Raw genomic sequence first — 16,992 nt, 5'->3', positions numbered from 1 at the left:
GGCGAGCGAGGAGCTGAAATTCCGATTTTCCGAAAGCAGTGAAGGGAGCATGACTCCAACCGACGTCACAGCTGGTCCCACCTCTCTAATAATATATTGAGCGCGCTCCCGTGGAAAGACTTCGACCGAGTAACAGCGCGTCCCCGCGGCTGCACGGCGCTAATTTAGACAGTTTAGAGATCAGAAATTCCCCCCGGGAATAAAATCCATGTTCTCGCATACGTGCGGACGACGGACGCTCAGGCGTTTGGAAAACATGGATGCAAGCTCGGAGCAGAGTTTTCGCGACTTGTCGGAGGCACCGAATCGGGTTCCGGTGGCGATATTTTTCTGTCAGGAAGTTTGACGTATTCGGCTGAAGATTATTTCTCGCTTTGTTTTGGTTTGTCGAAAGTTGTGGACCCTCGTTAACTACGGACGTCGTGCGACAACTTCGTGACGGGATCGTTGGGAAAAGACTGAGTTTTTTTTTGTTTTTCCACATAAAAAAAAAAACAAAAAACAAAAGTCAGCTTGGTTCTCATGTGAGTTCTCCAGGAACCGCAATTTAAGAGTCCGAAGCTCTGCGGAGTTTGTCCAACTTGGCTTCGCCTCACACAACAAATCGAGTTTAATTTGTACAATAAACACTTAGTACTTTTTTTCCTATCAGTGTCATTTACGCTGGTTTTCAGTTCAGGTCTAAACTCCGCTGTGCCGCAGTATGATTTCTCTGTACTTCAGTTACAGGTCAGAGATGGGCCTTTGTGTTTAGATCCGAATTCAGGTTGCAATGCGAGACGGTTTTATCCAGCGCAGCCATCGAAGTTAAGGTATTTCCAGCCTAGAATATATTGGACTCGAACCTGGTAACACGGAGAAGGAGAGTCTGCAAACTTAGCGGGAACAGAGGCCGTCAGAATCTGTTACTCACAGATGGATTTCATACAGGCCACACGGTTACTGTTACACCTGGTTTGGTAGTCTTCGGTTCATGTTTGACACGGTGACGGGACACGACCGGAGTCCCCCCCCCCCCTGCAAGCCTGTGACTCTCTGATGTGACTTCTGAAAATGTTTTGGAAATTGGAGTTTTCCAACGACCCGAGGCTGCAGCGGGACAGAGGTTTGTCTTTGTGCCGCAGCTGGAGCGGTCTGAGGTAGGCTTTTCCACCGGAACGTTTCCCGTGTGAGGCTCACAGCCGTCTGATGTGACCGTGTTTGCTTTCCACCACCTGGGAAGCGTCGCTTTGTGTGTCTGCTCCAACTTTCCGTTAAAGAAGACGAGCCGCCCCCCCCACTCCCGTTACCTGGGGGCGTGGGGGTGGGGGTCAGCCCCGCCATGGCGCCCTCGCGCACAGACACACTCACCGGTGTGTCGGTTTGATTGAGGACACCGATGGACGTGAACGACTGGCGGACCTACTGCGTCATCTCTGCCGCGAGGCACCGGTGACCGGAGTCGGCTCCACGCGGGACCCGACCCATTTCGTCAAGCCGACAGGTGAGGGTCGTGAGCTGTGCACGTGACACGGATGACAGGTATATGATGAGTGACTTTCATGCTGCGTTCAGGTCATGTGGGAAAAACAAACTTTCTGCTTGAAAGCAGCTGGAGCCAGGATGTTTATGTTTTTAAATACTGGGGTCATGAGTCCAATGCAGCCTTAGTGTACAAAACAAAGTATACAAAATGCTTCTCAGGTAGTTCAGAAATGAATTTCCCAGCATAAAGCTGTACGTCCAGTTTATTAGGCACACCTATCCTCGTCCTGTAATAAATCTTGATTGCATGAAGCGTATACTGATCAGTTTTCACTGAAAGCGTTTTAGGGAGGTGTTGATTCAACTACATGATAATTTTCGCGGATGTAGTTTGTGGTGCTGATGTGTTGCGAAGAGGCGTTATTTAGTTATCAGTGATATTAATGGGGGGGGTCAGGACTATAGAAGAACATGTCCTTATGATTCAGTGCAGTTCAGCAGCATCACAAACCGTTTCCAAAACTCGCACTGTGTGTGCCTGTCGAGAATGAACATAAGCTTTTTATTTTATTTGTGTAAGTGTATCTGTATGTGTTTGAGCAGTACGTAGCATTAAACTTTAGCCAAGGCAAGTACTAGAACGCAACTTGTTGAGATTGCAGTAATATTTAAATGTGGTGGGTTAGGCTGAATCCAAAGCACATGTGCACCTGAAACAGGAGAGTCGTCAGGCCAGGGGGATTTTGCTCTGAAGCCCTGAGTCCAGATGCATCACTGGCCAGAGACAGAGAGAGGACTGTGGCTGGGAAAAACAGCCTCAGACTAAACACCTCTCAAAGCAGACAGAGAAGAGAGGGGGGAGGAAAATCCATGTAAATCCTGCTAGTCCTGGAAATGTGATACAAGGAAAATAAAGCGGGCACAGCTGACTGGGCTGGTGGAGCGCAGCCTCCTTCTCCATTGAATTCCCCACATTCCGCTTGGGAGGTAATTAAAATCAGGAGAAGCAAGAGAGAGAGAGAGAGAGAGAGAGAGAGAGAGAGAGAGAGAGAGGAGGGTAGCTAGGGGATTGGACACAGAGGTTAGTTGTTGTGTTGTTGACTACAAGGACTCCTTGAGGTACACAATTTGAGCTTTTCTCACCAGGAAGGGAGCTGGATCTGGTACTGGATCCAGCACCAGGTCAGAATGGTTCCGTGTTACCTGAAGTGACTGTGCATCCACGTAATTAGTGGAGGAATTGCACACCTCGTAAACTTCATGCTATTTAGTAGAGGACGAAATACCATAAGCATGAAGTTTGCAGGGTTGAAGGACAAAAGTCTTTGGCACCGACTCCGCTTTCCCGGGCAACATGAGAGTGGCGGAAGCTTGAAAGCGACGTGGCAACGCTCTGCCGACCACAGACGGACGTGCCTGACATTCCTGTGGGTGATTATTACCCAGAAATCCACAGAGTCAGTGAGTTGCCTCAGGTGCTGATGGTGCCCATTTCGTGCACAGAAGTAACTTTCCCGCTTTCCCGTTCTCTGCTCGGTTCTTCTGACTGTGTCAAATCAACCCTCAGACCTCAGACAACTGCTGCCTCTTCCGTAGGCTCCATCCTCAGACATGTTTCGTAGCAATGTCTGGTATTTCTCTGTCCTGATTTCCTTGCCATAGCCATATTGTAAACTAAACTAGTCACCGGCTTACCAAACACCTAACCACAGAGTTACTGTAGATGGACTGACTTGCTGCTATATATTGTTTTTCTTAGGAAGGTGAAGCACTTGCTGTGTTAACATCTTCCTCTTCTCTAAAACCTTTTAGAGCATTCATGGGAAATTATTGACCAGTGATTTGTGCGAGAGGCCGATCTTGTTTGTAAATGACATAATTTGCCCTGTTACTTAGACATATGAAATTGTTTCCATCGCTTATGGTCAAACTAAACGTGTCGTTGTGATCCTGGCATGATTAAAACCTGTGCTGTGCCCTGACAATGATAGTTATAGCAGAGGATCAGCCAACTGATTTAACCAGAACAATACCTGTCTTATTTAGCAGATCAGGTATCGGACATATGTGTCAGATCCACGCTGTGTGCGGTTTCTTTGTCCATGTCAGTCACACAGGCTGCCAAATCGGGTTTTAGCGTCACAGCAATCCCTGTCTTCAAGTTACTGTGCGTTAAAAAAGGTTTTTCTTTCAGAGTTTCATGCCGTGCTGTACACAGATATTAACTGTTTGAAAAAGAGAGCTCCGGTATCGGCTCAAGTTCGGTATCAGCAGAAACTTGTAACAGGGAAGAAAACACTTTATTTTAATCAAGTCTCTGATTTGATGAGTAAGGGATTGTCTTTTTGTTCTGTTACCTTTTGTAAAGGAAACTCAGTCATGTCTGTTTTTCTAAGCTCTGCTTTACATCTATCATCTACTGTATTTGTGAAAACTAAGTTTTTGTGTTGACTCACAAGGACACAAGGCCTGTTGTGCTCAGCTTTGTTAAATTAGTTTAAATTCCTTGGTTTATTGGTATAAATTTGGGGGAAACTCTCTCCATTCAAGGAAATGCCTCAGTTTATAATGCTGTTGACGCCTTGAACAGTGCAGATAATACTGTGTTGCCCTGTTAACATCAACAATGGAGTTATAACACAGCCGAGTTAGGTTTCTGCAGCTCGTGCAATCAGAGAAGTTTAAAGCTGGTAGATATTTAAAATGGCAGAAAACTCCCCGTAAAAACATTCTTCCCATATGAACCGTGCCAGAGCGATCGCTGCCAGTGTAGCTCGAGTTTCAGCCGTTTCCAATTGTCTTTTTTTTTTTTTTTCTCGTGGGCAAATCACACAGCACACACTCTCTCATGTACTGCACACTCTCTCATCCACTCAGGCCTTCAGTCGGGAAAATCTTTAGGTCTGTGTTCTGTGAGCTTAGGCTACATTTTTTACACACCTGCAGTGAATTAGATATGGAAAAAAAAGGCTTGTGCTGTAAATGAAAATTAGACTCCCTGTTTAGCGTCACATTAAAACATTTTATCATGTAATTTATATTTTTTTATATAAATTTTTTATAGGATAAGGTGCTGAGGTTTTGTGTGACTGGCTGGTAACCTTGGTTGTTGCCAACTTTATCACAGCAGTTCTTACAAGCTGATTATTGATTGTTTTCTGTTTTTATCACTACAGGCTGTGGCACAGCAGAGACACGTTTCTGAAGACGGGCTTGTAGGCCACACACGCAATCGTCGCCACAATGAGTGAGTCTTCTGATTTCTGATGTTAGGGAGACATTTAGTGCGTGGTTTCCTCACAGCATGAGATAAAAACAGACACACAGACGCACACACACACCAAACACCATCCCTGAGGCCAAAGCCTGTGTGAGCTGCTGCTCCAGACACTGTCCGGGTGAAGGATTGGTTTTCAGCGTTGTGGAGATGGGGGTCTGGTTCCCTCCGCTGGCCTGGGGGCTGTATGATGTCTGTCCAAGCTACACAAGGAGAATATTTTCTCTTCGTGAGTTAGTCCAGCCAAGGCAGAGCTTGCCATGAAATCAAACATGGGAATAGGCATATCAAAAACAGTGCAGTCCTTCCCTGGCTCAAATACCATGTTACAGGATAGTCTCAATATGGCTGTAGTTAAAGATGACTGACTAATTGTCTCCACACACCTTTTAGTGCAGAGCTAAGTGCCAAGGGCTCGTATCTCTCCCTCTTTATGTCACACATACACACTCAGACCATCCATTTTCCAATCTGCACTCTAATTGTGTATTTTTCCCCAACCCATTATCCTCTCCAGATGAGAGGCAGGCTCTCCACTCTATAATGAAGGACCTGGTTGCCCTCCAGATGACGCGGCGCCAGCCTGTGTTGTCATATGACAATAGCAAACCCAAGACACCGGCTCAGACGAACAGACAGGTACAGTATCGGTTCAAGAAACCAGGATTTGAACCTGACTCTACCTCAGAGATCTTGGTCCTGCACGGAAATCAAGTCGTATGAAAGTTTTCTTCAAGTTAAATACAACTGAAGTAGTTTCGGTTCTGTAGTTCTGAAGAGGTAAAGTATCCAGACCCTGAAATCCCCAGCTCTCAGCATCAACCTCACAGATGTCTGTCCATGAACAGCTGTGTGTTCTGTTGGAGTGTCCCTCAGCAATACAGGAGTGTCTGCTGACTGTCAAAATAAAATCTAAATAAAACTGCTGTGAGTCCTGAATAGTTAAGTGGAAGGTGAAATGTGATAAACAGTGGAAAGTCTTCTGTCCACTGAATAAAGCTTCAACCGTCCATTTGCACACAGTTGCATCACTGTGTGGAAAAACTAAACACACCGGGCGAGACCTCTGAAATTCAGCAGCCTTCAAAATGAATGACACAATTTTTTTAAATCCTCATGACCATGGGTGTGTCGACCATAGAATTTTTATTATGGATAACTGCTATAATAAAACACCATGTAATTGTGTATAACCACAAAGGTATAGTCTGATTGCTTGTAGTATTCCCCCTGGCTCACAGAGTTAGCTAATTTCGCATAATGACAGATGGATTGTAGAAGTAGCCACCCACAACTATGGTACTTATTCATCTGAAATTAATTAAATCCAGTTATTTTCAACTACTTGTCTAAAAATATATTCTGCTTGTGTGGAAAAGAGGCTGGTAGCCCACCCACCTTTGCATTTTACCCGTATCGTTGAGCTGCAGCTGTAGAGAATATTTCCCAGCTCTATAACTTAGTTTGCGCTTGTGGCGAGTGGAAGTGAGTTTTCATAAATGATGAAGCAATGAGATAAGTACAAAGTGACATGTCTTCCCAGCAAACAATCTTTGTGTAATACATACAGGTGAAGACATCACATATGCAAGTCTGTGTAAAAAAGTACTGCAGTTCCCAGAAGTCAAACTATTTGAGTTGCATCCTTTTGGCGAAATCACATATCTGACAGTTATGTTTGTAGTGAACCTAAATCACTGGTGCATGGTACGGTACAGTAATTAAAATTTCAGCAGTCTTTCTTATGTGTTGACCTCTGATGACCTCCTGTGCCCGCTCCTTGACCTTCCTGTTTCTGTTTTCCCCCAGGACGATGTCAGGATGAAATTTGAGTTCTCGGGAGAGAGAAGGTGAGTTTGTTTAATGCTCTGTTTACAGGAATGTTGTGTGTGTGTGTGTGTGTGTGTGTGTGTGTGTGTGTATGTATTCTACATACATACGTGAGAGAGAGTAGCGTAAACACCCCCACACACAGGCACAAACACACTCACTCACATGCTGTTCTTGTCACATGTTGTAGTTCATGAGAAAGTGCACATCTCAGAGTCACTCACTCGCTCCAGCACTTAATTCAGACCGGTATGTGAGCTGGACAATATAGAGGAAAGGACTGTGGTTAGTGTGCGGCTGCCAGTACAAACCACAAATATGCAAGGTGCACTTAGAGGAATCTGCGCTCAGTAAAAACAGCAGCTTATGTGTATTTTCCTTTTACATGTGCATGTAACTCAAAAGCAGTTTCCTCAGCAGATGGTACAAATCTCTCATAATCTGTCCGTCTCTGTGATTTCTGGATAAATCTTTTTTTTCCTTGTTATGTGTAGGATCCTGATGTTTGGACGGCCTGTGCAGTTCGAGGAAATCCAGCAGAAAGTTAAGACTGTCTTTGGGCAGCACTTAGACCTGCATTACATGAACAATGAGGTAAAGTGGAGGCTGCGGTGCAGTTTTACCGCCCGTCTCTCGCCACTTACTTTTATTTGTGCTTATTATCTTCTCAATTTATCAGTGCATTTTCTATCCTATGAGATATCTAATAAACATATTTGTCTTTATTGTTGTAAACATCTGCTTAATCTGCTTATACTATACGTGTGCTTCCTTATTTGATTTATTGATCGGCCCTTCTGTGCCTGTGAATTTTTGTTTGTTCATATATATTGTTGATTTTGTTTTGTTGTTGATTTTTCATGAATGTGTTTGTTTTGTATCCTGGCAGTTGTCCATCCCTCTGCGAGGTCAGGATGACCTGGACAAAGCAATCGACCTGCTGGACCGAAGCTCCAACATGAAGAGCATCAGGATCCTGCTGCTCACTCAGGAGCACAGCAATGTGAGACACACATCCACACACTGGGCGTCCGTTTACAGTGCGCCGTTGCACCACTGCCCTTTCTTCATTACAGAGCCATGTTGTGAAAAATCAAGGTTCCCCTTCCATTTGCGTTACACTAGCCCGCGCTTGCTGACGTAAAGCCGTGGTTTCATCATGTGTCGTGGTCGTGTTTAAACCTCTTGTCCTTCCCATCCTGTCTCTAACTGTAGGCCTCCTCCCCCTCCCACCATGTGCCGTGCAAGCAGGTGAGGATCAAGTCCTCCCAGTCTACTGGAGACGTTAGCACAGTGTACCAGTCCGCTGAGCCCAGAGGGCGCCACCTATCAACCGGTACATACCTTCAGCCATCATTCAGAGTCCTCTCTGATCTTACAACATTGCTCACACACTGATTCAAAAGAGGAAACGTGAACATGTTCGTTCTCTCAAAGGCCTCAACATTTTTTAGATATTCATTTATGGGTAGCCGTCGTGTGTTCGTGCCTTTGCCGCTTCTTTTTTTACTACCTCAATTTCCCATCCTGTCGCCGTCGCTCTCGCTCTCTCTGGCTGTTCTTTCTTTGGCTTCCCCTTCTAGCAATGGGTCCTCTTCCTTTTCCTGTTCACCATCACTAGACGATGCCTGCTGGACAGCAGCCAATCAGATTATGGAGTTCTATTAGTGTGGTGGACCAGTGGCCTGGTTTAGGATCTCTTTTTTTTTTCCTCCCTGGAGCGGTGGGGGTCGAAGTGCTTGAGATCTGGACTTTATGACTGGAGCAGGCCACAGATACTAAAACCAGCTCTCAGTGTAGAGAAACAAGGCCCAGTAGTTTCTTCAAAGCAGTTTTCCTACAATGTCACTGTGCTCAAAGCACATCGTTGCTGACATTTTTCATACACTTTTCATATGTTGTTTTAAATTCATATTTTTCATATATCTAATCTTTTCCTTTATGCTCATAACTGCTGTCTAATCCCAGGTTCTCAGAACACGGGGCGTAGCTCACCTCCTCCTGGCTACGTGCCTGAGCGCCAGCAGAGGATCGCCCGCCAAGGTTCATACACCAGCATAAACAGTGAGGGGGAGTTCATCCCTGAGACCAGCGATCAGTGTGTGAGTCATAACTTCAGAATTACGGGGGGAAAAAAATCCAGCTTAAAAAAAAGAATTCAGGCGGCGTGTTTACGATCTCAGACTATTAAGATTTGTTTAAACAAACAACTCAGCTTCAACAGCTATGACTGATTTACTGGGATTCTGGAAACATTTTGAGTAGGAACGATAAGGGTTATGAAGAGGCACAATTAATTTGTGAGTAAAAGGTCAAACAGAATTCATTGACTCTCCAGAATGATGCATTTATACATACATTGCCAGCAAAGCTGTTTTAGAATAAAGGAAATATTGGGTTTGTGCTTCCAATTTCCCCAGATATGAATTTTTATGATGGATTTTTCTTTATGAAACGTGTACACAAAGGAAATATGTATACACATCCTTCATGTTGAGTTGTGCCCCGTGCAGGTGCTGGATCCCTGGAGCAGTGCAGAGAACTCTGTCTCTGGAAGCTGTCAGTCTCTGGACAGCAGCTCAGATAGGTGAGGAACAAACCATGCCTGCTAACATGAACACTTAAAGCTGCCTGTGCACAGGAGCTCTCTGCTTGTTACATGTTTTACTGCTCAACGTCTCTCACACTACGATCTTCCTCTTCTTCTCTCACAGCCCCTCGCTGAGGAAGTCTCGCATGCACAGAGCCAAAAGTTACCCTGATAACCGTCAGGAGTGCGCAGGTAAGAAAAGGTCTTTCCAACAGCACCATCCTTTAAAGCTTTCAGCAACGATGCAGGAACATTGTGTTAATGTGGCACATTCACATCTTGTGGGGATAAAACATTGTGATAGCCACATTGTGATTTCTTGAAAACCACCAGGGCACCACTGCGGAAGACTGTGGCTGAAAGTTGTGAAGGTTCATGTTTACAGCAAACCGAGCACTGTAATGTCAACAGTGCCTTTAAAAAGCCGAGGGTACAACATGACTGAGAAATTTACTCTTCATAGTGTTTGTTTGTTAGCGACCTCTGAATTTATACAGTGTTAACCAGCTGAAAGCTTATGTGTTTTCAAGTTGAGTATGAGCTGTAAAGGAAAGTAATAAAGCAGCTCACATGAATGGTGTGTGACTCAGTGTGCAACTGACCTTCAGTGTGATTGAATCACAGAGCAATCCTGCTGATCTTTGACTTTTGGTTATTTGCTTTCAGACAGGGAGAATCATGTGTATGACAGGGTAGCGGGAAAGGGAGGCACCTATCCCCGTAGGTACCATGTCTCCCTGCATCATAAGGACCACAGTGAAGGTGAGATATCTCCGTTAATCCACTATGTACCTGGTCTCTAATTCTCTCTCTCTCTCTCTCTGTGGTATTCCCTCCCTTAATCTCTCCTGTTCGTCGTGTGATATTAACCTCAGTCAGCCCCTTTCTTGACCTCCCTCAGGTCGTCGAACATTTCCACGGATCCGTCGCCCCCAGGGGAACCTGTTCACTCTTGTGCCTTCACGCCGGTCACTCAATGGCAGCGAGGAGAGTCTGGGCAGCTGGCAGCTGGTCGACGCCCAGGGCAGGTTCCGTCCCCAGGATCATTCTGTTGCCCATAAGTGTGAGTGTTGATCCTGCTGCCCTGTGAACTACTGGAACCCAGGGCAGTAAAATAAGAAAAGTAGAAATGAATTCCTGTTAAAACTTGAACCATATGAGTTTCGGTGCCTCATTAAAAATGTCAGTTCAAATTAAAGGAACACTTTGACATTTTGGAAAACACAATTACTTGCTTTCTTACCCACAGTCAGATGAGAGGATAGAGATCCATTTCAGCTTACTGCATCCAAAACAGAGAACGGTCTGTTTAGCCTGGCTTAGCACAAAGGCTGAAAGCTGGGAGAAACTGTTAGCTTGTGAGGAAAGAGTGTTTTGACGGGTTTGTTTTGTTGTTGTTGTTGTTGTTGTTTTTTCAGCACCCAGTGCTCCAGTGACATGGCGGCGGGGGAAGCTTTTGGGCCAGGGAGCGTTTGGACAGGTTTACCTGTGCTACGATGTGGATACTGGGAGAGAACTGGCTGCCAAGCAAGTCCAGTTCGATCCCGACAGTCCTGAGACCAGCAAGGTGAGATACTCTGTAGTTACCATTACACGGTGATTTCCTCCTTTTTCTTCCTGATACTGTTCAGAATATTTCCACTCTTGCTTTTGGATTCTGCTTCCTGTTACTGCTTTATTGTTGTTGTTTATTTACGTTGCTGACTTTACATGTTGATTGTTTTGCTACCACAGGAAATAGCTTTCCATCATTCCCTCACTCTTCTGAAAGTAAAGCTCACGTCTCCAAACATTACAGTGAAATATTAAACCTGAGTATGTTGAGTAATAACAGATCACACATCAGTGCTGCCAAGAATTACCTCAGATGTTGTACACGCTAATCTCGCCATTATGCTGGAATGCAGGCAGTTGAGTTAACCATCTTAAACATTTTGCTTCTATTTGCTTCCATTTTTAGGTCTGGAGCTGAGCCACAAACTTTATTTTAACCCCTGACATGGAAACAAAATAATGTGCGGGGGGGGGGGGGGGGGGGATTCAATACTTGAAGAAGCAGAATGTATCGAAGAACTTATCTTTCCTCCCTCCACCCCCCCCCTTCCCCATTTTAATGTCTTTTCCTGTCTGCCACTGAGAAAACATGCACTGTCACTTCCTGTATCTGAGAGGAGCCAAGTGTTGTGGTGGTGGTGGAGGGTGACAGGTCAGCGTTGCCTTGGCCTTCCATCACCCTTTTTACACAGCCCCTCCTCTCCCACCCCCAGCTCCCACCCCCAGCTTGTACCAGATACGAATCAGTGGTTCTTTCTATTAAACCAGCTTCTGTTTTGGGACTTTGGGACCCCCCCCCCCCCTCCTCCCTCTCTCTCTGCCTCTCTCTGTTGTGGCCTCATTCTCTGAAGTAAACACAGGAACTTCTTTTGGGGAACTGTACTGTTGCCTTCTATTTACTCTGCTTTAGGTTTCACTTTTGGCAGACTCCACATGCAGTCATAAATTACTGTTTGGTTGCATTTGTTTGTCTTCAGTAGTAACAATAACCTGTTATCTGAGAGCCTGAAGGGATTAGGCATATCCAAAAAAAGGCATTTTGTTTGTACACGAAAACAGTAAATGAACAAAGATGCACTGTTCAGGCCCAGACAGCTTTTACGTTCAATCACGTTCCTGTTTTTTGAATCTTCAGTGTGTGATTTCCCGACGTCTCCGTGTTTCTGTGCAGGAGGTCAGTGCTTTGGAGTGTGAAATCCAGTTGCTGAAAAATCTGCATCACGAGCGCATCGTTCAGTACTACGGCTGTCTGAGGGACCACAATGAGAAGACTCTCACTATTTTCATGGAGTACATGCCAGGGGTGAGTTCCAGCGACTTTCCTGTGACAGGTTCAGAGGAAAGGTCGTTTCCCAAAGTCAAAAACTAGAAATCGGTTCTCTAACCTCAGTCTTTGTGTCCCGTCACTTTTCCCTAAGTCTTAAAAAAAGCAACAGGAACTTTTCTTGGAACAATTTTAGGAACTGAGGGATTTCACAGGAACCTTGTTTCAGTTGGGTTCCTGGGCCATAGTTACAATGTGTGGCCAACTTCCGTACTTGTCTAAAAACTAGAAGCATAAGGCATGGCAGTTATACACAGAAAAAGAACCAGAAAAAAAAGAGTCTGCACTTTGTTGTGCAGTCAACCAGTAGTCAGCTAGTTTTCCTGGGATCCATGAGTAACTAATTATAGAGCAGGTCCTTTCTGGCATTTTTCTCTTCATACAAATATCAGTTTAGGTATCATACAGATTTATACTGAGTAGTTTTTGAGTTCAGTTTCCAGGACTCCTATTACACTGCTCAGACATCTTTCAGGTTCCAGGTTTTAGGTTGGCTCCTTTGCTCCCTGCGTCCTTGGCTCAAAACTTTGGCGATAGAATAGGTTGCTGGACTTTACACCTGCATGTATTCACAGTTCATGTGCTTTCTTTATACCAGGGTTCAGTCAAAGACCAGCTGAAGGCCTATGGAGCCCTGACAGAAAATGTGACCCGGAAGTACACGAGACAGATCCTGGAGGGCATGTCCTATCTGCACAGCAACATGATCGTACACAGGGACATCAAAGGTAGTCCTGTTTACCTACAGAGCCCTGAGCCTTATACTGTTTAAACATTAGATAAATGTTTGGACAGTGTATTAATTTATAGATGTATGGGTCTTACCATGTGTGGAAGAGGATAAGTGAGATAAAATATTTACATGTTCCACGTCGACTCTGGCTCTCAGGTGCCAACATCCTGCGGGATTCAGCAGGCAACGTGAAGCTCGGAGATTTCGGTGCCAGCAAGAGGCTTCAGACCATCTGCATGTCTGGCACCGGCATCCGCTCAGTGACCGGCACCCCCTACTGGATGAGCCCGGAGGTGATCAGTGGAGAGGGCTACGGCAGGAAGGCCGATGTCTGGTAAGGCCAGGAAATACACAGCAGCTGAATTTAGAGTTTGATCCCAGGTCATCACACAGCTGGACAGATGACCTGCTCGACCTACATCACTATTAGCTGAGAAGGTTTCTATATTGAAATTGTAGCTTTCTCTTTCAAATAGATTTGATCATAAGAAGTAAAATATACTGTGGAGCAGATTTTACTGCTGTAGACACTCTGATAATCTGGTGTCACAACCTGCTAATGCTGCTGGTGTGAAACTGAGACTCGCATGGCTGACAAACATCTGCACGAACACAGACATCATGGCTTTTTACACTTTTACGTACAAGCAACAGTTTGATGGGAATGGCAAACATCTGCGTGCAAGTGTGTTTTTACCAGCTGCTTATCTCTTCGCAAAAGTAGTTCAGTTGGAAATAAGGGCAAAGGTCATTCAACAAGATCATTGTGAACAGTTACCAGGGACTGACAGGATGAGACATGTGAATGTGAAAGGAGGGAAAATATCAGCTTCAAAACACTTTTTTAAAAAAAGTGTGGAGCCTGCTGTATGTTTCCCAGCTCCTACCAGCCTCCCACACACAGGGCAGACAACATTCCCTTATGCAGCCTGAATGGGTGGTGACCAACCAGGCGAGCGCTGTGACTGGCTGAAGGCCAGTCAGACAGGTCGTAACAGAGGTTGGTATGTTCCAGGTTCTCAGCCCGGGCTGGAGGGGGAGTATTTCTCCCAGGAGGGCTTGTACCTCCCAGACAGGTGGAGGAGGGCCTCTGCAGACAAGCGTGAAGGTTTCCACTCAAAACATTCCTTTAAGGCTTTAGTGTTGAGTGGCTGAGACATAATATGTGGTATTTGTCTCAGCTTGTTAATGTGACTCGACTGCAGATTAAACTGAGGAGAAATTAATCACTTCTGTCTTTTACAGGAGCCTTGGTTGTACAGTGGTGGAGATGCTGACAGAAAAGCCTCCGTGGGCTGAATATGAGGCCATGGCAGCCATATTCAAGATCGCCACCCAGCCCACCAACCCGCTGCTACCCATGCACACCTCTGACCAGGCACGGGACTTTATCCGCTGCATCTTTGTGGAGGCCAAACACAGGCCCAGTGCTGAGGAGCTGCTCAGGCATCCCTTCTCCCAGATTCTGTGCTGAAACCTGCCTGGTTTCTGAACTTTAACCACAGTAGTAGCACAGTAGTCTCAGCAGAATCTGTAGCTTCCTTGAAACCCAAGCATGACGGCGGACCAGACGTGGAACTGGCCTGGGTGTTAGCGTCAAACCCACTGAGCGTCTGCCGCCAAGCAAATGCTTCAAAGAAGAGTCAGTGTCCACTCACACAAATCCAAAGAGGCGACGGTTTGCCAGCTGCGGTCAGTGAAATGCCTTGAAAACCAATGCAAGTACATGTTAAAACAAAAGTCACCACCAGGGGGAATCAAAACACAGATGAAGTATCTGGTGGGGTGTTGATCTTTGTCAGAGACAAACACACTGACATACACACTCTCCAAATGCAGCATCACCGAGTCATAGCTCATGCACCATTTGTGTCTTCAGAAAGTATCCACTCCTGTGTTTACATTCACTTGTTGGGCAGAGAAATGCCAGGAAGCCCCACGTGTTTGACTTTCAAATGTTTAGCTGAGCACCATTTTAAAGCTACAGGAGGCCTAGTGCTCAGCTTGGAAGTTGGACACCACTGGTGCACAATGGTGTTAAATGGAGAGGTTCTCTTTTTTTTTTTTTTCCTCAGCTTTGGCATCTTGCAACTTCTTCCTGTTTTTGTTCTCACTTTGGAACAAAGAAAAGTCTGCCTTTAAGCTAGTGTTATACTTTCTGCATCCACAAGTACGCGAGGGTCCACTAAGGTCCGAGGGATGTAAATGTCATCATCATGTGTATGCAAGGCTCTGCGCCGACATCTGTGTGCCCAATAATGGCCGTTGGTCCAAGAGGACTAAAAAGTAGTACAAACACACGACTACGTGATGTCTGCAGCTGGGAGTTTAATTGGGGCTCTGCAGTTACAGCTCTGTTGAAAGCCAGTTAAGCTATTTGTGATGCACTTTGCGTTTCTGGCTACAAATTTGTGTAGTTTCAGTAAAACGCAGAGGAAGTGACGTCACATGGAGCTATGTGTAGAGTAGCTACACTGGAGTTTAATAGCAAAATAATTTTCAGCTGTTGAAAACATGAGTAGTAAATAAGCTAAGACACGTTTTGGTTTCAGCCCCTCAGAAGACAGAGGACATCGTTCAGCATAGCTTAACAATCAGAAATCCAACATAGGAGCCACATACACTCCACATGTCCAGTATCTGGTTGAATCAGGGGCGGCCTGGTAAAATTAAGAGTCAGTGCATTTCAGTACAATCTAGGAATTTGAATCTAATAATCATATAAAGCTTGAGGATGACATGTAACAGTGTGAAGAGGAGCTGAGCTTGGATTTTTTTTCCTTGAAGATTTTGCTTTTTGAAGCGACTCTTCCCGGTCTCGTTCTACCTGATGCCTCGGTGTGACTTGTCCTTCTACCTTCCATCCTCCTCTTGCAGCTCTTTGGTATCACAGGTGTTGTTAGTCCACAAAGTGCCAAAAGGGACAGATAAAGGACTGTGGAATGGACTTGGTATTAGTTATTTGTGAGAGTGAAGCAGACAGTGCTTTTTATGGTCAGAAAAAAATACAAACTAAAGGCCTTATATTTGTGATTCCCGTTGCCTTCGCCAGAGATCACATTGTCCATGTGTGTCTGGCCCAAACTGCCCTGACTGAGAAGCCTTAGCTTAAGGATCAATTTTAAATCAGATGCACTTTTATGTAAAATGAATGTTTTTTGTTTTTTTTTTTGTTCTCTTTACCAAATTAGATTTTTTTTTTTAACTTCAAATGTGAAAATTGTTTCACTTTTATTTATATCCCCATGTCCGTTCCAATTAGATTTTATAAGCAAATATATATGTATAAATATATTTTTTATATCTAGACTGTGTCAAATCTAATGATACTTTCAGGACAGAGTGTTGTTAAAAAAAAAAGTAAATCGTTGAAAGCAGCTGGTTTTGCAGACATTACTGAATTGGGGTTTATAAATGAAAAATGGATGGAAAACGAACTCTGGCGGCCTGCTTCTTGTTCCAGCTTAAAAAAAAAAAAAAAAAACATTTCCAAGCATCCTTTGCTTTACGTTTAGATGACAGTATTACCTGACAGGTTATGGAAACTTGCATCATTTAGCCATAGTACTTTGTAACATCTATGCAGCCTCATGAATGAAACGTTTTAAGGCTTAAATTACAAAAGAAGCTGCTGGGAATAATTTTTTTTTGTGTGATCTCAGTGTTATTAAAACATAATTAAGGGGTGTGTGTGAGCCAAAGACAAGCAGGACTGGAGCCAGTGCTGGATGTCAGAGTTCGCTGTTCAACCCAGATGACGACTTTGTTTATCCCAGGGCTCAGACGACTCCAGTATTAAATGATTTTCAGGGCAAGGGGCTTGCTGCTGCCTTAACGCTAATAGTAAAAATATTTCTGTAGAGCTGCTACATGCTAAAGGCAGCTAATAAAAAAAAATGTTCAGTGTCGACAAAGATGCGGTTCTGAGAAAGTAGGGCCCTGGGATAAGCAAATGAAGACATAGTTGTTAGAAATCTATATATGTAAATGTATGATTATGTATCATGACAGGACTTGCAGTGCAAAGTCTAATGTATCAAATTTATTTTACAGCAAGAAAAGAATAAGAATAATATGTTTAATGACATGTGATACATATATATAATGTGTGTGTGTCATGGCCTCTCTCCCCGGAAAATAAATTGTTTTTAAAAATAAGTCAAAGTTTGTTTACATGTGTAGGATTACAGTTGTGGCTTGTCCAGACTCAGTGAGTCCAG

At 44.5% G+C, this 16,992-nt stretch overlaps 1 protein-coding gene across 1 annotated transcript; it reads left to right on the top strand.

Annotated features, from left to right (window-relative positions):
- Positions 1-98: 98 nt before the first annotated feature.
- Positions 99-16,280, top strand: map3k3 (mitogen-activated protein kinase kinase kinase 3). Its single transcript, XM_041062227.1, has 17 exons — positions 99-1,483; positions 4,641-4,711; positions 5,259-5,380; positions 6,551-6,591; positions 7,066-7,165; positions 7,461-7,574; positions 7,787-7,907; positions 8,540-8,673; positions 9,085-9,158; positions 9,286-9,353; positions 9,828-9,923; positions 10,063-10,224; positions 10,580-10,728; positions 11,887-12,018; positions 12,638-12,767; positions 12,929-13,106; positions 14,018-16,280. The coding sequence occupies exons 2-17, from the start codon at positions 4,708-4,710 to the stop codon at positions 14,244-14,246; spliced, it is 1,854 nt and encodes a 617-aa protein (XP_040918161.1). The 5' UTR covers positions 99-1,483; positions 4,641-4,707; the 3' UTR covers positions 14,247-16,280.
- Positions 16,281-16,992: the final 712 nt, after the last annotated feature.

This window comes from Toxotes jaculatrix, chromosome 18 (assembly GCF_017976425.1).
Source record: "Toxotes jaculatrix isolate fToxJac2 chromosome 18, fToxJac2.pri, whole genome shotgun sequence".
NCBI lineage: Eukaryota > Metazoa > Chordata > Actinopteri > Toxotidae > Toxotes > Toxotes jaculatrix.
Note: the sequence above shows the minus strand (reverse complement) of the source record. Positions and strands in the feature narration are given on the sequence as shown.

Bases quoted from the DNA above. Each gene is read 5' to 3' on its own strand.
- map3k3 (XM_041062227.1), top strand. The intron at 7,166-7,460 runs GTAAAGTGGAGG...GTATCCTGGCAG, and splicing joins TGCATTACATGAACAATGAG to TTGTCCATCCCTCTGCGAGG. The intron at 12,019-12,637 runs GTGAGTTCCAGC...TCTTTATACCAG, and splicing joins TCATGGAGTACATGCCAGGG to GGTTCAGTCAAAGACCAGCT.